The following is a 21,583-nucleotide window of genomic DNA, read 5'->3' as shown; positions in this document are numbered from 1 at the left end:
ATTATCCACACTGGAACTCAGGATTGTCCCAGCTTCTGCAGCATGCTCTTCCCAGTAGGCCACACAGCCTCCTCCGATCCTGAGGCCTGGGGCAGGGAATGCGTGTTCTCTTCACTAGCTGCGGGTGATAGACTGAGGCGTGTTGAGGCTTTGAAATGAGATCAATGTGGGGAGAGGCATAGACCCCAGTTACAAAAAGAAATGGGCCTCACCACCATGCCATGGGTAATGCCAGTGCTCCCTGCTCAGCCCAGAGGACTGTCAGAACTGCAAACAATGGAGTGTTTCCAGCCGCAGATCCCCCAGCTCAGAGCTCTCAGTCAGCCCTGGCTGTTTGTCTATGATAGCAGCAGTGCAGGGGTTGCCCTCTGGCTGAGCTGGAGAGTTAGCCAGCGAGCCCAGGCCCAAAGGTCATTGGTGGATGTAGCGCTTTCATTACTCACTGTTATTTGTATTGTAGCAGCAGCTAGAGTCCCTGAGCAAAGTCAGAGTCCCTTCATGCTAGGGGCTGTGAGCCTGAGAACTGACAGGCTAAACTGACAAAGGGCTAGGGGGAAACTGAGGCACCGGGAGGTGAAATGATTTGCCCATGGTTATGCTGCAGTTCAGCAGCAGAGCTGGGAATAGATCCCAAGTCTCCTGAGTCCCAATCCAGTGTAGTAAAGGGAGTGTAGTTTCTCTAAGCCCCACCCACTCGTTGGGAGAGAGCACTGCACCGTGGCTTAGGTTTGCAATGCCTAGGTGTCTGACCAGGTCTGGCTATAGTGCCTTTTCCTCAGCCTGACTGAGACCCTGGCGGGGTGCCCTCAGACTGCGTCCCCAGGGAGATCCTCACCGGGAGGGAACAGCTCTATCCTCCCTGGCTTGGGGAGAGGACGAGGGGAAGCGAGCCCCCGTCTGGTGCCACTGAGGCTCCTGCAGTGGCTGGCAGGTGTGAACGGACATGCTCTCCGCTGATAGCTTATCTGCTCAGCCCTGTTTCCATGTGCCGAACTCATTATTAATATTTACACAGGCAGCAGCACTAGGTAATGGATGGGAAGGCTGAGCTGCTACTGACAATGGAGGCTGACTCAGCCAGCCGCGGGAAGACGCTTCCTGGGCCGCTAGAGCCTTACTACAGCCCCACGGCATAGTAGGGGGAACTAACACCCCAGCTGTGCTCCCTAGCCTGTGCCTACCAGGATCCTCTGCTGGGAGAGGCTCAGACAGGAGCAGCTGAGAGCTTCCCTGCATCCAGTGCTCCTGTCCTGCTCCCTTCAGCACCCCCTGCCAGGAGAGGCCAGGACTTTAGTGGCTGCAGCAACTGCAGCTGGAGGAGGATCACGTAGGATCCTCCCCTCCTCCTGCTCTCTGCCTGTCCCAGCTGGGGCAGGTTTGGGGCCAAGGCAGGGATCCATTGGGGTCTGTAATATCAGGGCCGGCGCAACCCACTAGGAGACCTAGGTGGTTGCCTAGGCACTAACATTTAGGGGTGGCGACTGCGGCGGCCGAATCTTTGGCTGCCCTGGTTGTCAGCGGTATTTCAGGGGCGGGACCTTCCGCCTCCTCTGTCGGGGGCGGTATTTCGGGGCAGGACCTTCTGCCGCCTGGGGCGCCAAAAAAGCTGGCGCCTCTCCTGTGTGATATGAACAAAGGCCAGGCAGTTACTTCTGGGGCAGCAGGAGGACCAGCGCAGAGGAAACAGGGAAGCCAATTGGAGGGCTGAGAGCCTGAGGCTCAGCCCCACCCTTTTCATCCTCAGGAAACAATAGAAAATCCAGAGGCCTCTAATGAGGCTGATTGAGTTCCTCTGAAAGGTCCCACTTGGTCCCCTCTCCCAGACCTCCTGGGAGGAAGGAGGATGGCTGGGGGTTTTGTGATGGAGTTTGAAGAGCTGCTTGGAAGGTGAGAATAGGGGCAAATCTCTCTCCCCCCTCCTTATGGGGGCACAGAGGTCTTTGCCAGCTGCAGAACCATGGCCATCCCCTGTGGAGGTATGCGGGTGGGGGATTCCAGGGGCTGTACCCCCTCTATCTGCAGGATGTGTCAGTGGGCAGGGCTGGTGGATGTGCCACAGTGGCCCCCCCCCTCTCAATGAGAGGCCATATTGGGTTCCACTGAGTAACATGAGGTTCTGTCACCCCTTCCTTCTCCTGCAGAAAGCCATGCCCTGTTTCTCACTTCCTTGCTGAATGCTGGCGTTCAGCCTGGGTGCTGGGCCCTGTTGTGCCACCTCTGCCCCCTCTATGCAACTCTGGGTGCTGCCATCCCCAACATGGGCCAGGCTCCCACATGGTGGCACCCTGCATGATTTGATGCCGCCTCCTTTTGCTTGGGGCTGGAGCATGCTCAGTGGGATGGCAGGGAAGTCTGGGACCCACCTGCTCTAGAGAGGCCTACAGCTCTGCTAGGCCTTCAGCTTGCAAGGAGCAGCCAGACCTTTTGCTCAGCCATACCAGCTGGAGCTCACGGTGGGGTGAGGAGGCTGAGGGCAGAGCCAACCACATGATGCCGTGCTCACAGTCCCCCACTCCAGAGCCTCCTCTACCAACTGGCTGGTGCTGCCATGGCAACCCAGGGCTGCACTCTCCCCACACCCTGACCCCCAGACTGTGGCAGTGGAGGGGAGCTGGGTGCTGATTGCATCCCCTGAGTGGTGTGCACAGTGGCTGCTCCCCACCGTACAGCAGATGCTGCCCTCTAACTGGTGAATGAGTGTGGGGGTAGAGGGGCAATGATGAGGGGCAGCTGGCCCCCCTGAGCCGCCCCGAAGGTTGGAATACAAGATGGGTCTGAACCCGTTTTCCCTCACTGTGCTGCTGGTTCATGCACAGGGCCCTGGAAGGGCAGCATTTAGAGCAAGCGTGGGTGTGGACCCTGATGGCTTGGGGGGTGAATGACATGAGTGAGGAAACCACAGAGGATCTAAGAGGCAGCCCTGTAGTGCAGAAGCAGAGGCCGTGGTTATCGCTTGTATGTCGCTCTGTGCTGCCCCAGAGCTGCCTCGAGTCAGGCTTCCCTGGGCTAGGTGTGCAGCCATATCCCCACCCACCGGGACAGAGCCTCTTGTGCTTCTCTGCAGCGTCCCCTGCTGGTAAGTGCTGGGCTCAGCGTCCATGTCCAGCCTTCCTCTGCTAGGAGGTGCTTTCCCTACCAAAACAATGGTTTCTGCTCAAAGTACTGTACCAAGGCGCAGGGCTGGGGCAGGGTGCAGACACCTAGGGCTGGATGTAGATCTGGAAATCCCTCTGTCTCCCCTGGTAACAGCGACCCCTTTAGGCCAAGTCTGGAGCAGGGTGGAAAAGCCTAGGGCTGAATGGACGTTGGCTCCAATGCCGTGTGCTGCTGAGTGCCCTCAAACCCCACTGACTTCAGCTGGAGTTGAGGTCTCGCAGCACCTCGCGGGAGCAAGCCCCAGGTTTCCAGTTTACCAAGAGAAGGGTGATGAGAAGGATGGGGAATTGGGTGGTGTGGGGCTAAAGCAGTGTGCAGGTGGGACCTGGAGAGGTGGGAGCAGCCCCAGTGGAGGTGGAGCGTGAACTGCTCTCTCCCTTAGCAAGAGTGGAGCCCTGCAGTGTAGGGGTCTGGACTGCTGCTCGGGAGCGTGGCTGAATGCAAGAACAGGCAGTCTCCGTTCCCCTTTTTGCCCTCAGCATGAGCCGGGGGAAGGGGGCGGGAAGCATGGTGGAGCCTTCCATTGCATGAAGCTACTTGCCAGGGGTGGCTGCAGGCACCAGCACACCAAGCATGTGCCAGAGGCAGCAAGCCGCGGGGGGTGGCCTGCTGGCAGCCTGACTGCCACCTGTACAGCAACCTTTGGCTGCATGCCTGTGGGAGGTCCGCCGGTCCTGCGGTTTCGGTGGCCAGTATGCCAAAGTCGTGGGACCGGCAGACCTCCCGCAGGCAAGGCATGCCACCGAATCTGCATTAGAAGGAGACCTCCCACAGGCATGCCGCCAAATCTGCATTAGCAGGTGACCTCCCACAGGCATGCCGCTGAATCCGTGTTACCAGCGGACCTCGCGCAGGCGTGCCACCGAATCTGCGTTAGCAGGCGATCTCCCGCAGGCCTGTGGCCGAATTTGCGCTAGCAGGTGACCTCCCGCAGGCATGCCACCCAATCCGTGTTACCAGCCGACCTCCTGCAGGCATGCTGTCGAATCTGTGTTACCAGTGGACCTCCTGCAGGCGTGCCGCCGAAAGCCGCCTGCCTGCCATGCTTGAGGTGGCAAAATACATAGAGCCGCCCTTGCTACCCGCATATGCCTCTTCCACCTAGTGCTTGCAGCCCTTGACGAAGTCGCGCATGGCAACGGGGGAGTTGTGAAAAGGTGCCAGCTGCGTTGGGGCCAGTCCCATTTAATATCCTCATTAATGATCTGGCAGGGAGAGTAAACAGCAAGTTAATGAAATTTCCCGATGATTCTAAATTGGGAGGAGTCGCAAATAAGAGCCAGGGCAGAGTATTCATCCAAAGGAAACATGGGGAGAAAAGGAGAACCCAAGGCTCAGCTTGCAAAATGCACATGAATAACACAGGGAGGGAGAAAAACAAACCATTCTATGGCAGGGGTGGGGGAGCCTCGACAGCCCGGGTAGCCCCAGGGTAGCATGTACCATGCACTGGAGTTGCAGTGTGATATGGCAGGGAAAACAAAGGCTCATATAATGTAGGGTGGCAGCGTCTCAGAGTGAGGAGGCGCTAGGCTCTCTGGCCAGCTGGGCTGAATTCTCCAGTCATTTACCCCAGCGAGAGTGCAGTGCTCCCCTAGTCAGTGGCAGCATTTTACGCTCTTTTTGTCCTGGTGTAAGTGACCCCATGTGGAGAACTGGACCATTGTTCATTTCTGGGCTCTGCTTTACTAGAGAGGGATTGACTAATTGGAAGCGTTTCAGAGAGAAGGAGCAAAATACCAATTGGGAGAGACTGAATGGTGGGGAAAGTTAAGCAAAGAGTGAGGAGACTGCAGCAAGTCTGCGAGGGGTGTAAATGCCAAGGCAGCAGAGGAATTGTCTGGGGTGGCCTGCAAGTGGGAGTGATGGGAGCAGGTGATAAAAAGGAAGAGGGCGGCAGGACCCCAGGAGAAAGAAGCCCAATGGAGAGGTCTGTGGCAAGTCTCCCAAGGAAGGGGTAGCAGCCCTTTGAAATGTCAAGCTGTGCCAGGCAGAACGCTGCTCACTATAGAGTTGAGAACAATCCCGCATTGGCTGAAGAGGGGCCAGAGTTGCTGCATGGCCTCCTCTCGCTTTTGCCCTGCACCTTTCAGCAGCGCAGAATCCCTGCTCATGTCCCCTCTTGTTGCAGTACCGCGTTGGACAGCTCTACATGATCAGTAAGCACAGTCACCAGGAGAGCGAAAAAGGCGAGGGTGTGGAAGTGGTGAAAAATGAGCCGCATGAAGACCCTGTCCACGGGCCCGGCCAGTTCACTGAGAAACGTGTGCACCTGTCCAGGTGAGAGTTCTCCTCTGATCCATCCCCTGGATGATCATCTGCAAAGCATAGGCTACTTCTGCCGTTGTCCCTGGGGGCTGAGCGCCGGGTTAAGGCTTCCCTAATAAGCAATGTCTTTCCTGAGTAAGGGGCCCCTGATCACAACCCTGACATCTTGGAGGGTGTTTTATTAAACCCCATTTGACAGCTGTGGGGCTGCAACTCTTTTTCTTCTATTTGTACAGCACCTTGCACAGTTCACAGTGGGCTTCTAGGTGCTACCACACTGCTAATGATAAATAATAATGTTGTGCTGTGGCTGTAGAATGGCTACAGTACAAACAGCAGCCGTGCACGCTCCCCCTGCATGTTGCCACCTGATCTAGAGGCCCTACATCTCTACGGGCAAGAGGCTCTCTGCTGAGAGCGGTCCAGTTAGAGCCAAGGTGGTGGACGGCTTGTGATGTGGACACTTCACCACAAGCCTGAGATCCCCAGCTGATTCCACACAGGGCCACCAAACAACAAGGATGGGATTTGAACCTGCAGTTTGGCTCTCCTGTCCCATATGTGCCAGCTCCCCTCTCTCTCCATGCTTTTTGCATCTAGCCTTTGTTCCGGGCTTTCCAAAGACCTGGTCACTGGATCCTGCCTCTTCTCTGTGTTGGTTTCTCTTTGAAATCCCTTGGGCTCTCTCCAGCACCTCCGCCCCCGTCCTCCGCCACACACACACTTCTTTCTCTGACTCGCCCCTCACAAAAAGCACTAACTCCAGGACAACTCAGCCAATCATTTGCATTTGAGAGGTTGCTTTCACCCACCCCCAGGAGCAGAATCTCAAGAAGTGTGTGACACATCCATTACAGTGACATGAACTTCTTAGCAGCAAGAGCTCGTGAGGTTCTTGCTGAGCTGGTCCCTATCCCCAGCTGCTTTGTGTCCTTTCCTCTTGCATTTCAAGGTGGTGGTCTATCCTCCAGGCAAAGTTCTCCTCTTGTGTTAGGTCCTGGATGGTCCTGATAGGGAATCCTGCTCCCTGCAAATGTAGCTCACAGGACATCAGTGGTTGCAGAAATAATTCTTGTGGCCCATCCAGGCACCATGTCCCAGAGTTGTCTCACGCTAACTGCCACAGATGAATGTTCCCACTTGCCAGTAGGAGGAGCATGTCCGTCAATATCCCCTTTACTCCAGCTCAGCTTTGATTCCTACTCCAGCCCGCATGTCCACTTCTGAGCCTCCTTTTGAGTGATCCTTGAATACGATGGATTAATAGCTTCCCCGATCCCAGAAAAGGCTACTTCAGCTCTGCATCTTGAGAAGCAGCAGCTGGGCCAGGAGTCTCCCTAATTTACTGGCCCTCATTTGGTAGCGGCCTCCAGGTGTCTGAATCCTAATGAATTCCTTCAGGCGAACGGCGGCTGCATTGGGGCAGCATGAGGAGAGCTGTGCTGGGCACTCAGGTGGCTCAGGGAAGCCAATAGGGGCTATGGATGCTGCAGGTCAGGTGTGCTTTGCTCTTGGAGAGCTCTCATCTGAGCATCTAGACGCTTTGCTAACATGAGCGGAACCTCGCAGTGGGTCACTCTCCTTGTCCCTACCCCGCATGTGGAGAGAGCAGGGAAGTGACATGCCCAAAGCTACCAAGCGGGTCAAAGGCAGCACTAGCAATAGACCCCAGGAGTCTGAGCTCTGAGCACTAGATCACGCTATTGTATAAATCTTCCCAGAGCACCTACCGTCAGTTTACAGAACCTGGCAGCAAATGGGTACCATGAGCAGGGCAGGATGGAAATTGCAGGGGCTTGTCCCTGAGGATTACTAGGGCAGGATGGAAATTGCAGGGGCTTGTCCCTGAGGATTACTAAACTCTGTTCACAGGGGTTGGCAGTGGCCCATCCCTGCACATTCAAAGAACTCAGCCATCTAAGAACCCCCTGCTCCCCCCCATGGTCGTGTCAATCCCTAACCCCAGTCATTCTGTTCCAGGTGATCTCATCCCCAGACTCTCTGAGTCACCCAGGGGTGACATCTGGAACCCCATTGCTCCCAGTCCTCCTCTCCAAGGCCCTCTGGGTTGCTGGGTGGCTGCTTGCCCCATCTTTAACGAGTCCCCAGGTAGGTCACTGCCTTCCCAACTCCAGAGCCTCCTCGAGGTGGAGGGGGTCAGGAGGCAGAAGTCATCCCCATAGTTAGTGATGGCGGGGCCAATGGTTGCAGTTGAGAACACATTTCCTAAGGGGTCCAGAGTGAATAACTACCATCTGCTTCCAGGGAGGGAGCCCTGTCTGTCCCCACCAGGTGGGGGGAAACTCAGTCCATCTTCAGTCACTGGCTGCTGGCAACACTAGCGTTCCACTCTGGGCTCCAGGAGCTGCACTCTCCCATCCTGTGTGCTAGCAATGGACACACCTCACTGGGTTACACGTGAGTGCCCAGTCCCTTGTCTTCTGGACTCCTGCAGTGTGCACCGAACCGCTGCCTCCATGGAAGCAGGATTCCCCCGTTTATGGGTTTCACCTTCGCAAAGTTTGCTCAAGGCCCCTAGCCAGTCTACAGTAAAACCAAACAGAGCTGGAGACAGAGATTCAAATAAAAGCAAATCAAAGGGGTTGGAAATGAAAGGTTACAAGTAGAGAGATACATGAACCCCACTCAATAGCCTGTATTTATTCCCAGGTTACTTTCCCATCTAAGGTATTTTTCACCCAATTGTTAGTCGTTGCAATGCTTGTCCAGTTCAGAAAGTTGGAATCCACCTTTCATAAGACTCCCCCTCTGGCAGAATTTCTTCTCTGTAACAGCTCATCCACCACCAATTCTTCTGCTCCTCTATAATCACAGACTATTGTCTCTTAGCCCAGGGCCCCACCTCTTCAGAGAATCCTTCTGCAGTTCCTTTGTTTTTGTAAATGCCCAAGTCTCCACCTGGGCCACAGTAAATACATTGCTGTCTTCCTGGAGGGATCTCCATTGTCCTCCGCCTGAGACCCCACCTCAGCGCAGGAGACAAGACTCACTTTGCAACCTAATAGTCTACATTTTGCATCTCTCTTAACCTATTAGTCCTGTTCAACCCCCCTGCAGTAACCATGACAATCAGCTAGTTCTTAGCTTTCATCCCCTTCCAGTGAAACACGGAGAAGATGGGGTAATATACCTGCCTGGGTAGGTCTGTATCATACCCCCTATGGCAAAGAAGGAGGTCAAGACTGTTTTATGACCCCCTTTCCATCCCCACACCTCTTAACCTTTTGCCCCAAAGATCCAGTGAGTCTGGAAGAAGCAGAGGCTCTGTCTAGCAGCCCTGCCCAAGAAAGAAAACCATGTCAGTCAACTGATGCTCCGTAGAGAGCTCTAGGGAGAAGGCCCCAGGCCGCCTCAGGGTTTGGAAGTCAGACTACAGCCCTGTGAGGAAGGCATTGCTTGTTAGGAGGGGGTTGTGCAGGGATTACCCCAGTGTGAAGGCTTCTGTCCTGCTTGCACAAGCTAAATGATGACGACAAAGCTGTCAGGAGGCAAGCTCCCTGCCCCGCAAAGTCTAAATGCCTTCTGGTTAGAAATCCATTTCAAACCCTGGCCGGGTGCTGGGGCCATATACCTGATCAGACTGTTAGTCCATCTTTCCTGGTGTCTGACTTCTGGCAGTAGCCAGTAGCTGACATTTCAGCCAACCCCCACGCTGGATGCATGCTGTCTAGCAGCACAGGAATCAGCTTACTCCTTATACCTGAGCCTGCCACATGGAGCAATTTCCATCTGGCCTGCACCCACCTAGCGCTCCCTTCAGTTTGCATTTAGTCATGAGCCTTCCTGGGGGCTGAACATGACTTCCCCTGTTCTGGTCAGGTGTCAGTCTGCCCCTGACTCCAGAGAGCGTTGCATTCTCTCTTTCTCTGAGCCCTTATTGCTGAGATAGGAAGTGGCTCTGGGGGGGCCGCTCCAGGATGAAAAATGCAAACAGCTTGCTATGAGCTCAGTGCTGCCACCTACTCCAGCGACTGTTGCTGTGGCCCTGCTGCAAAATACCTGCTACTAAAAGCACCCGAGCAGGTTAGAGTCACAGAGCTTTGCCAATGGCCTTGGAGAGCTAAATAAGTACTTGCCGATAGATCAGCTCAATATTTGCAGTATTCAAGCTATTCCCTGTGACTCATATGGGGACCTACAAGGAAATAACTCTGCCACTATTTATCTAAGGTAACAGTGGCAAGGTTTTCAGGGCCAGCACTTGTATTTTAAAGTAGCTCCTTACTGAATTATTAACAATGGTGATTAGAATGGAAAGAGCTTTAAAAATCTTATGTGCCTGTCATCACTGGCATTGGCTGTTCACTTCCTGCACCACTCTGCAGGAGCTGGGAACTGGGTTCGTCAGTATAGCTTCTGTATCTGGTCAGTTTCATTTTCAGGTTCTCATTCTGGTAGGGTGGGGAGAGAGAATCTGCTTCAAGCTTGTGTTCCCTTTTTTGACCTGAGGGTAGCCGGAATTTGGCTCTCATAGGCTTTTCCAGTTGGGAGGAGAAATTGGTGATGGAGTCTGGTACCGTTGAGTCAATCTTGTTTGTTTCCAAGGAACATACCAACTCCTGTTTCCCTGAATGCAGGAGGAGCCAAAAGAACAGAAGCTTGTATCTTTGCTTATAGCCCCACACCTCCAGGCTGTGTGTGTCTTTTGCCCCTTCTTATTAGTCTCTCTCTCTCTCCCTCACACACACTCCGCCCCCAAGGCAACACCCTGTGGACCTCTGGGTGGGTTCTCGTACCCCTTTTCTCTTAGGGGGTCTGCTTAACTGTCTCTTACAGCTGTCTTAAATGAGGGGTGGTGGAGGGCATGCTCATACCTGACAATTTGAAGGTTTAACCCAACCCACGACACTTGGAACTGGGAGGGCAGGAGAGCTGAGTTTTCTTCCCACCTTGCCTCAGTGTCACTGTTTGGGCTAGTCAGTTATGCCCCAATTTCCAAAGTTGAGTGACTAACATTACCATATACAGGCCTCAGTTCCGCAAAAGGGACCCACCTATCCAGACTCCCCTCCAGTCCCTTGGAAAGCAGTGGGACTCTTCACCGGCATTTGCAGAACGGGGACTGTAGGTGCCTAGATAAGTGATCCAATTTACAGAGGTGCTGAGCTCTTGCAGGGAAATGGAAGGTGCAGTGGCTGGGCACCGCTGTGCAGGCAGCACTTGTTTAGGTGCCTGAACATGGATTTAGAAGCTGAATTTGAGGTGCCCAACTCTGAAAACGTTGGCCCAAGCCTTTTGGCATTTGATGAAGCAGGAGAGAAAAATGGACTCTACTGAGACAGCCAAGGAAGGCAGAGCCTGTCCTCCCACCCAGTGGCAATGCAACACACTAAAGATCTGTGTGTCTGGCTTTTTGCAACCCCACAGCCTGATCTTGCCATGTGCAGAGCTTGCATTGACTCCAGTGGCCGTGCCAGACCCATAGAGGGACTGCAGGGACTCCAGCAGTCACCAAAGGATTTTATGGGCGCAGAGTCCTAGGGTTGCTCCAGGATTCTCTGTCTGTCTTTCTCAGGGCTTCCCTACAGCTGAGTTGGAGAACCCAATTACCTGACCACTGCAAACTGTAGTGTAGACAGGGCTCTTTAACCAAGCTGAGACCCAGGGCTGTCCGTGGCTTTAGCCCCATTGCAAGGACTCTGATGGGTTCTGCCAGCACTACAGTGCTAAGCTGTCTGATACCGGGGTGCTTGGTCCAGGTTAGCTGAGTGGGCCTTTGTCTCTGTGTTTCACTGACGCTCACTCTCACTGCCCCGTCCCCTAGCTTTTGTCTCTTTCCCATCCTTGGTTTTCTCTTCCATTTGCTGCAGCACAACCTCTGGCTTTCACCTTGCTGATCTGTAAGCAATTGCAAATAGATTGGAGAAGAGCGCTGATGCCTGTGATCTGGCATTGTGCCCTGGCCCCCTCCATAGACAGAAGGAGGTGATGGACAGCTTGGCTGTGTGAGACATCTCCTTGCAGCACATTAATTGGCTGCTTACCCACAGAGGGAGCTGCCGGTGCTAGACAGGGTATTTTTAGCCAAGGCGCTCACGATTCCCCTCTTGGGGATGCTATTTATAGAGGCTGAAAATTAATCAAACCACACCTCATCTCTCCCTCCCGCCCTCCAGCTCCCCTCCAATGGGCAAGGAGTGGCAGTCACGGCAAGCTGGCATGAGCAGACTGTTCATTTCCAACCCCAGCTGCTGCAGCTCTGCCTGTAAGCAGAAGCTCCTTGCCCAGCCCAGCGACAGTCATGTCCCCCCGAGTGCGCACATACGTTGCATCCCTTGCCCCGACCCTGTGGGGCCTGCGCTTCCAATGCCTGAGGGATAACACTTGGCAAAAGCAGTCGTAGGGAGCCAGGGGCCTGAGCTGGCTCCCCTTGAAATCAAGGGCTCGGCTGCCTTTGCTTTGGTGGGAGCAGGAACCGACCCTGTGTTCCCTGGAGAGGGAGGAATGCGTGGGAGGCTGGGCCCAGGTGGATGCCTTGGGAGGGCGTGGGGCTGCAGGGGGTTGGAGGATGGAGTTGGAAGGATGCAGGCAGGCTGGGGAGCATGGCAGTGGACCCACTGGGGAGGGGGAGACAGCTGGGAAGCACAGTGTCGCCGAGCTCGGTGCGTATGGAGCTGGGAAGCCACTGGCTGGTTAGGGGGCTATAGGGCTGGAAAGGTGTCAGAAGCTGAAGCGTGGGCCCAGGGCGGTGAAGGCTAGCTGGGTCCCACAGGGAGGATGCAGCCCCTCTCTCCCCCAGAGAGTGGCCCCTGCAGGTCAGCGCTGAGGCGCATTGGCAGGGATTGTGCTGAACCTGCTGCAGGGGTGAACGGAGGAGTTCAGCCCAGGGCTGTCAAGCCAGAGGGCCGAAAACCAGCCGAGGTGTGAGCGCTAACGAGAGCCCCCCGCTCTTTTCTGCTCTTCCCCTCCCTGCAGCAAGCTGCCCAGCTGGGCCCGTGCGGTGACCCCCCGGATATTCTACATCACAGAGAAGGCCTGGAACTATTACCCCTACACCATTACGGGTAAGAGGCCCCCAGCCCTGCCCCCCACTCAGCCACTGCTCTTTGGGCATGCGGAGAGGCACCATTCTTCTCCTCCTCCCCATCCTCCAGCCCTTCCCACCACAGCTGCTTCTGCCACCGGCACCGGTCTGGCAGGGGAGTGACTCCCGACTCACACTGGCACAGGGGACAGCGGGCCCAGGCCCAGACCCTCCCATTGTTGGGCACATCAGGAACTACAAAGCAATTTTCCCCACACCCTCTGGCCTCCTGAGGCAGAGATTCAACGTCCCTCATACCAGGTTGGGGGACCCCCCACACACACACCAGGGCTTTGTGTTGCAGCATGGACAGGCCTAGACCATGTGTTAGCTGTGCCTTGGTCCCATCTCCACTGCAGGACTGAGCCTTGCTTGAGCCATCCCATGGCTGGGCTGCTGCCAGCTCCCCTCACATGCTGCAGAGCACAAAGAGTCCTGCCCGGCAGCTGCAGATCCACGGCCTGAGGCAGAGGTAGGAGTGCAGGGAGTGAGTCCTCAGCCAGAGTAGATGAATGTGGGACCTCACGCAGGGTCCTCGCTGCCCTGGTTTGCCAGCGGCTGCCTGAGCCCTCCACAGGGGGCGCTCTTCCCCTGCTGAAAGGGACAAGGCTTGGAATGCCAGGCAGAATCCTGCACAGCAGCACTTGCAGCCTTTGGATGGAGCCATTCCAGCATCCAGCTGTGTGGCCAGGGATCCCCATGCCCCAGTTGTAGGATTCTGCACAGTATAACAGAGCCCGGTCCCCATTCAGGGCGTGGCACTGCCTGTTCATGGTGGTGCCCCCTCTGTAGCCCAGCCAGCTTCACCTCAGATACTTCCCTGAGCAAAATACAGGCTCGTTTACTGGAAATGCTGGACCATTATCTGCTCTAGAACGGCATGGAGGGGAATCCAGCCAGTCAGGCCCCTAGCAGTGCTGAGTGCCAGCGGCATCTGTGTTCTCTGCCCACAGACATTGGGTCTGAATTTCCCCCCTCCACACAGAGCAAGTGGGTTCACCTCCCAGCAGCACGTTGAGTGTGCATCTGAGGTGGTATTTTCACCCATCAGTGATCTCACAAATGGGAGGGAGTGGTTCCCACACAGGGGTAAGGCAAAAAGGGACATGCTGAAACCCAGCCCCATTCATCATTGCCAGCCAATTATCCTTGATTTTTGAAACTCAGGAATCTTAGGTCAATTTTATGGGGGTTTTAGTGGGTTTGACAACTCTCAGTATCGGCAGTGGGGACTCCGCTCCAGAAGCTGGGGATCTCTCTGGTGGGGTGGGGGTCCTTTGCCCAGGGAGCAGGGGGTCTCTCTAGCTGGGTTAAGGGTCCTTTGCTCCAGGAGTAGGAGAGTCTCTCTGGTGGGATTAGGAGGTCCTTCACCCCGGGGAGCAGGGATCTTTCCAGTAGGACTGGGGGTCTCCCCTCGGGGAGTGGGGTTTGTTTCTAGGCCTGAAGAGAAAAGCTGCTCTCTCCTTCCCTTCCCTTGCATTGTGCTGTTCTGATGGAGCCAAACTCCCCTCTAGGGAGGATCAGCTCATCACACCTTGTGTCACTGAGTGAAGCAGTGTTTCCCAGTGGTCTGAGCACAGTGCTGGGAGCCAGGAGCCCCATGTTTGAATCCCAGCTCTGGCACAGTCTGTTCGCTTGGACAGATCCCCCACAGGCCGCCCTCCTCCCTGCAGTAACTCTGCTGGCATGGGGAGTGGCAGCAGGGGTGCCCTCCTCCCCTGCTTGGGGAGCTGTCTCATTGTTTGGCTGGACTGTCACAAAGTGACACTTGGGTGCATGAAGACCCAGCAGCCGTTCCTCGGTCTCACCTCTCTCGTCTCTCTCCCCGGTGCCCTGCTCTCCTGCGATCACCATGCTGTCGGTGCAGAGTACACGGTAAGAACAGGCACCTGCCATTATACCATTCCCAGTACCCATGCTGGGCTCGCCACTGGAGCTGCTGTGGGGAGCACTGGCTCTGCTGCGCCTGGGTAGATAGGGGGCTGCTAGGCATGACTGAGGTGTGGGGGATGTGCGTGCAGGAGAGCGAATTTAGAGCAGCCCCATTATTTTCCTGACTAGCAGCTCAGAGGGAAAAGCACCAGCCCCTCTTGTACTGCTAGACTAAGCCCCCACTGCTCCCTTTCTCCATCCATCATGCTTACAGTGCGCCTGGGGTAGATGGCCCCATGGCTGGCCCCGCCCCACCACCTTGCCAATCCCTGTCCTGAGGGCAACTCAGGGTGGTTCTGCCTCCAGCCTGAGGGAGAGGGTTAACCCCTTCCCTGACAGACACTGGGTGGGGCCTGTACACTGTCACAAGGTGTATCTTGCCACTCACTGACATCTACTCCCTTTGCACCCCACTGCCGTCACACGCATGCCGTCCTAGCTCCCCTCCTGCCTGGCCATCATTCACTCCCACGGCTCAGGAGACTGCGCTAACCCTCCCCTTGCTAGACTGGCTCCCTCCAGGTCAGACACAAGCAGGCCAATGAGCTGGGCAGCGTGGGGAGCACTGGCACTGCTGCGCCTGGGTAGATAGGGCGCTTTAGTGCCCTGGGAATTGCCCCGACCAGCAGTCTGATGAGAGCCTCTGATGATAAGTGGATCTGACATGGGGCTCACTGGGGAGGAGGACTTGACCCTGCGCTGGTCTAGCTAGCATTGAGTGATGTTCTCCAGGCTGGCTCGTAATGGCCTCACCCTCTCTCTGCAGTGCTCCTTCCTGCCAAAGTTCTCCATTTACATTGAGACCAAGTACGAGGATAACTGTGGAGACAACGCGAATGTAAGTGGCTCCAACACACACCCCACATGCTCTACCACTCCACCACCATATTTGCTGAACTCCACTGGAACCAACCATTCCTAACCCAGACCCGCCCAGTGCCTCCAGCTGGGGTGCTGAAGGGGACGCTGTGGGGTGAGGCTGTTGGGCTCCTTTCCCCTATTGCATGGGGCAGTGGTATGCAGCCCCGCACCACTCCAATGACCCCCTTCCACTAGGTGTGTGTGGGCTCCCGTGTATGCCCAGGGAGCATGCAGCATCTCCTAGAGGAGGCCAGAGCCTCCAATCCAGTTGCCTAGGCAGCAGGCTCCCTGGGGCCGGTGTGGATGTGCCACAAATGACTGAGGACATCGCTCAGACTCCAGGCATCACTCTGTTGGCAGCGTCTCTTCGGAGTGAGCCTGAACATAAGAACGGCCATGCTGGGTCAGACCAATGGTCCATCTAGCTCAGGCTCCTGTCCTCCGACAGTGGCCAATGCAGGTGCTTCGGAGAACAAGTTTGTCAAATCCTGTTATAGTTTTGACCTTCAGAACATCCCCTGGCAAGTTCCACAGGCTGACTGTGTGTTGTGCGAAGTACTTCCTTTTAGTTTGTTTTAAAGTGCTGCCTATTCATTTCATTGGGTGACCTTTGGTTCTTGTGTTATGGGAAGGAGTAAATAACACTTCCTTGTTCACTTTCTTCACCCCAGTCGTGATTTTATAGACCGCGATCATATCCCCTTAGTCATCTCTTTTCACAGTCTTTTTAATCTCTCCTCATACAGAAGCTGTTCCATGCCCTTGATCCTCTTTGTTTGCCTTCTCTGTCTGTACCTTCTCCAATTCTAAGGGTGTTTTGTTTTCTTTTTTGAGATGGAGGTAACCAGAACTGCCCACACTATTCAGGATGTGGACATACCATAGATTTCTATAGTGGCATTATCATATTTTCTCTCTTATTATGTATCCCTTTCCTAATGGTTCCTAACATTCTGTTCGCTTTTTTGGCTGCTGCTGCACCTTGAGTAGATATTTTCAGAGAACTATCCGCAATGACTCCAAGATCTCTGTCTTGAGTGGTAATAGTTAATTTAGACCCCATCATTCTGTATGTGTAGTTGGGATTATGTTTTCCAATGTACATTACTTTGCATTTATCAACATTGAATTTCATCTGCCATTTAGTTGCCCAGTCACCCAGTTTTGTGAGATTCCTTTGTAACTCTTTCCAGTCTGCTTTGGACTTAACTATCCTGAGTAATTTTGTATCGTCTACAAATTTTGCCACCTCACTGATTACCCCTTTTTTCAAACCATTTATGAATATGTCGAACAGCACTGGTCCCAGTACAGCTCTCTGGGAAGGACCGCTATTTACCTCTCTCCTTTCTGAAAACTGACCATATAGTCCGACAATTTGTGTCCTATCTGTTAACTAGTTACCAATCCATGAGAGGACCTTCCCTCTTATGCCATGACTGTTTGCTTTGCTTAAGAGCCTTTAGTGAGGGTCCTTGTCCACATGTTTGTTGACTTCTACAAAGAATTCTAATAGACTGATGAGGCATGATTTTCCTTTACACAAGCCATGTTGACTTCTCCCCAACAAATCGTGTTTGTTTATGTATCTGATAATTCTGTTCTTTACTATAATTTCAACCACTTTCCTGGTACTGAAGTTAGACTTACTAGCCTGTAATTGCCAGGATCGCCCTGGAGCCTTTTCTAAAAATTAGGGTCATGCTAACCATTCTCCAGTCATCTTCAAGGAGCTTTCAGGAGCTCTCCCAGCTGGGAATGGCTCTTGCCCATCACAAAGCTAGTTCTAGGGCCCATTTCCGTGCTAACGTGTTGGCACCGGGTGGGTGCGGGTGGGTGCTCAGGACCAGCTGAAGAGGGTGTGTTTCTTACCCTCTCCCTTTCACCCCTAGATCTTCCTCAGTGACAAAGTCCTGGGCGATCATGAGGTCACCTTCCTGGACATCGCCTTTGACGAGATTCCTGAGCGCTATTATCAGAGCCCAGAGGTAATGCCAGCCCAGGAGGAGAACAGGGAGTGAGCAGGCTGTGCGTAGGTGTTGCCAGCACATACTTATGCTCCCTCCTACCCTAGGCACTGCTCCGAACACACACCTACAAGGCCTCACACCAACCACCAGCCTACTCCTGTGCCCACACCTGCCTGCTCAGCCGTGGACCTATTCCTCTACAAACCTGCTCCTGCACCTCCTGGCCTGCTCTGGCCCCCTCGGCCCTCTCACCCAGCCTCTGCCTGTCCCTGCCTATCCACATTCATACATTCAAATCCACCCATCCTCAGCTGAAAGGTCCAGTATTAGTGAAGCCTGGGCCAGATGTTCTTGACCACCACTATTAACCCATGAGCTGTTCTAAGTTGGGAGGAGACCAGCTCTGGGGCTGGAATGAAATAGAGCATTGAAACACCCACAGGCCATGGGGTTGGACTAGTTCCTTTCTAGTTGTGATTGGCATCCAGACTTGGCATGCTGAGCCACTCCGTTCTGTCCCTCTCCACGGCAGGACCTACGGTACTTCAGCTCGGTGAAGACGGGCCGGGGGCCCTTGAGAGAAGGCTGGCAGGAGCATACCAAACCCATCATGTGCTCCTACAAACTGGTCACGGTCAAGTTCGAGGTGTGGGGACTGCAGACACGAGTGGAGCAGTTTGTCCACAAGGTGAGTGCATGGTCGTCTGGCATTGTGGGCGGGGTGCTTCTGCCCCTCCAATGAGACAAGGTCGCTGGGTCCCCAGGCGCTGCGGGGGGAGAGGCAGCAAGATCCCAGCGTTTCCATGTTCCAGCCAGGGACTCTGTCTGACAAGGCGGGATCAGGCCCACACAGCTCCAGACCTAGCTGAGCACATGCCCAACCCATGTGAGGACTTGAGAACCCTGCAGTCGTTAGCACCTGATCTGGGATTATAAGTAGACCCTGCTGGCTGTGGCTATGTTTTAATGAGCTGGTTAAATAATGAGTGTGCGTACCTGTGTGTGAGTGTATACACACAAGCATACATACAGATGTACCACTGCCCTCTACGAGATGGAACTGGAACCTCTCAATTGTGTGTCATAGCCCCTGTACTGCTAACCCTTACTGGAGATTCTCCTTGAGCTCAAGTGACCTGTGCTTTTGGTGCAGGAGAGCGGGAGTCTTGTCCCCACTGTTGCAGTTATGTTCCAGGTGGACATGGGCTGCGCAGCCCATTGACAGCTGTGAAGTCCTGCATGGTTGCAGATTTCTTACCATGTATCATATTGTATCTGGATGCTGGCTGTTGCCCCAGCCCTGCACACTGAGAGGAGGCATGGGCTCTTGCTGCTGAGTGCAGGAGCTCAGCATGACAGACCCTACTTCTTCTCTCTGGAGGGGCCACCTGCTCTCTGCCATGAGGAGCTTTCGGGGCTAATTCAAAGCAGTCTGTTCCAGGACTCTGCCCACCTTTGGCAGGGCGGACTCAAGACTCAGAGCAGAGGGATCTGAGGTTAGGGGAACCCTGGCAGTGCCTGCTAGGATACAACTCTGCTGTGGTTGCAGGTGATCCGGGACATCCTGTTGATAGGACACCGGCAGGCCTTCGCCTGGATAGACGAGTGGTGCGGTGAGTGAGCCTGCGGCAATATTGCTATGGCGGTAGATGAAACTCAATGTGCAGTGGAGCTGCAGGAGCCTCCTGCCAGGGTCCCTGGGGACACCCCTCCCTTTCACCCCCCAACCCTGGTCCTTGCCCTGTGTCTGGGCTGGGCTACAGTGCCAGAGTTTCCCAGCAGCCTCTCCCTGCCACAGTGAAAGAGGTCGTTCACATTGGAACATGGAGCCCAGCCATCAGAATGCTCGTCCCTTCCCAAGGCAAACCCACTCTCCCCAGGCCTGGGGGAGCATGGAGTCAGCTCCTGCCCTTACAGTCCCTCTGTCTCCATCTAATGCAGGCAAAGCGCCAGCGTGAACACTCTCCTGGTACTGGGAGCAGAGCTGCCCATGGCAGAGTCACTGCCAGCGCTGTGCTGGGGGTCAGTCCCTCCCACTGATAAAGGCATGTGACCCGTCTCATGCCCCATGGAAGGTTGGCACTTCCTCCAGGGCTGACCGTGGCCCTGTAGATTGTGAAGTGTTGCTGCTGTGGGCCGGGAAGCAGAGACAAGGAGATCCCCCACCCCGCTCAGGGTGTCAGTGACTGTTGAAATGCTTTAGAGATCATCTCAAAGGGGCAGAGTCCTGTCCCCTTTGCTAACCCGACTAACTCCCCATCCCCCACCCCCTGAGCTGATATCCCCATTTCCTGGCTTTACCTCTGAGTCTCACTGTTGCTGGGGCTTTTCATTTCGCTGACTCAGCTTCTGAGCCCCCCACACCTTCACCTCCCCTCCAGTCCCACCCTGGCTGGCACAGCTGCACTGCTCTCCGCTGCCCCTCCTCCCCGTCCTTCACGCATGTCCAGCTAGTGACAGCCACGCAGTGCTGGGGGCAAACCTGTGGTGGCGTTATGTTCGGGGTACTGGAGTGGGCCAGCAGGAGACGTGCCCCACTAGGATCAGGAATAACCTCTGCTCCCAGCCAGAAGACTCTGGAGCCCCCGGTCTGCTTCCTCAGCCAGCCTGCAAGCTGTTTCGGGCTGTGGCTACATCCGGGATGGAGCTGTGGGTTGACACCCGAGAGCTGCTCTTCAGCGGGGCTGGCAGAGACACAACTGTGTTCCAGCCCCAGTGCTGAAAGCATTATGGGCTTTGACGCCCAGCTCAGGGCATCGCCTGGGCAGGCCTGGCTGCAGAGAAGCCAGTGCCTGAAGCAGAAAGCTGTTCACGCTGGGAGTGCAGGCAGCATGACTGAGTCAGGGGGATGGAGCCAGGGGAAGGCTGTGTCTGGACAGACAGATAGGGCATGGAGGGAGCATAACAATGCTAGTGCTGGGCTTTACTGCCCCCTGGTGCTCCATAGGGGAAGAGGTATTGAGAAGGGAAACAACCCAGTGGTTCTGAGTTAGCTGAGCCAGCCCATCTCCCCAGTTCTCTTGGAAACTCCCAGGGAATCCTGCCAGAGAGGGGTCCACAGCCAGCACATGCAGCCAGACCCAGTAAGATCTTCCCTTTTCTCTGGGCCTGCCGGCACCCCCCTCTTCTTGGGATTTGCAGAAGAAGCTGTTCCTGTCACTGCCTCCTGGGGCATCTGCCCTGTGGACAGTCACTGCTTGCCTGGAGGCCAGGCACAATCCAAGTTGGCCAGAGAGGGGGTCCCAGAAAGGGCTCTCTGCAGGGTGCTCTCTTCGGGGAGCAGATGGAGGATGCTGCTGGATAAATTGTGTCACTGTCGGGACAGGGGTCAAGGTTGGCGCGAGGGGATCTCCGTGAGGAAGGGGAGGGCAGACCCCCCGCAGTAAGGAGATGGGGAGGGCTAGCCCAGGAGCAGAATGACCCAGGCGATCACAAAGCAGGAAGGGAGCAGTGGCTGTGACACCAGCAGAAGAGACGTTAGGACTGAAGTAGATGGGAAATCTCTATCCAGAGCTCCTACCCCATTCCCTACAGGAACTTCCACTCGGTGAGAGCGCGGCTGACCTTGCCGTGAGCTTACCCAGCCAGCACTGCTAGGCCGTTGCCTATGACGACCGCTTCTAGGAGAGCGTGAGACTGAAGGACATGGAAGTGTCCTGCAGCTGGCGTTCCTACGTTAAGTCCGGCAGAAGGAAATCACCCCACTGTCAGAGCTCCTATCTGCTCTGTACAGCTGCTCTTGCTGGGAGTGGCTGGGATTGGAGGACGTGGGAGTTCACCTATAGCCAGTACTCCCACACCGTTCCCTACAGTGCCTCCTGCTGGGAGATGCTGGGATTGGAGGACATGGGAGTTCCCCTATAGCCAGTACTCCTGCACCATTCCCTACAGTGCCTCCTACTGGGAGTGGCAGGGATTGGAGGATGTGGGAGTTCACCTATAGCCAGTACTCCCACACCGTTCCTTACAGTGCCTCCTGCTGGGAGTGGCTGGGATTGGAGGATGTGGGAGTTCCCCTATAGCCAGTACTCCCACACCGTTCCCTACAGTGCCTCCTGCTGGGAGATGCTGGGATTGGAGGATGTGGGAGTTTGCCTACAGCCAGTACTCCCACACCATTCCCTACAGTGCCTCCTGCTGGGAGAGACTGGGATTGGAGAAACCTTTCCACCACTGCACAGCGAGGGAGGGCGTGTTGGGCCCCTCAGAGGTCGCTGGTGTTTGCACTGGGCTTGGAAGATGATGCTTTAACTGGCCAGAGCTAGTGGTTCAAGGTCTCTGCTCAGCAGAGAGGTCTAGTTTGCGAAACGATAGCTGTGCAATTTGCTGGTGCTTTCTTTTCCTTACCCTT

The 21,583-nt window shown here is 55.1% G+C and overlaps 1 protein-coding gene across 4 annotated transcripts in view; it reads left to right on the top strand.

Moving 5' to 3' along the window:
• LOC115658901 (cytoplasmic phosphatidylinositol transfer protein 1-like) overlaps positions 1-21,583 on the top strand; it is a 43,119-nt gene that overhangs the window by 13,729 nt on the left and 7,807 nt on the right. For all 4 annotated transcript variants that reach the window (XM_030578423.1, XM_030578422.1, XM_030578424.1 and 1 more), the window contains 7 exons: positions 5,288-5,436; positions 12,361-12,449; positions 14,337-14,344; positions 15,168-15,239; positions 17,155-17,250; positions 17,765-17,920; positions 18,782-18,845. In XM_030578423.1, coding sequence (XP_030434283.1) covers positions 5,309-5,436; positions 12,361-12,449; positions 14,337-14,344; positions 15,168-15,239; positions 17,155-17,250; positions 17,765-17,920; positions 18,782-18,845 — 613 coding nt within the window. In that variant the 5' untranslated portion in view covers positions 5,288-5,308. The remainder of the gene's footprint in view (positions 1-5,287; positions 5,437-12,360; positions 12,450-14,336; positions 14,345-15,167; positions 15,240-17,154; positions 17,251-17,764; positions 17,921-18,781; positions 18,846-21,583) is intronic.

Source organism: Gopherus evgoodei, chromosome 10 (assembly GCF_007399415.2).
Source record: "Gopherus evgoodei ecotype Sinaloan lineage chromosome 10, rGopEvg1_v1.p, whole genome shotgun sequence".
Lineage (NCBI taxonomy): Eukaryota > Metazoa > Chordata > Testudines > Testudinidae > Gopherus > Gopherus evgoodei.
This window is presented reverse-complemented; position numbering and strand designations above follow the sequence as displayed.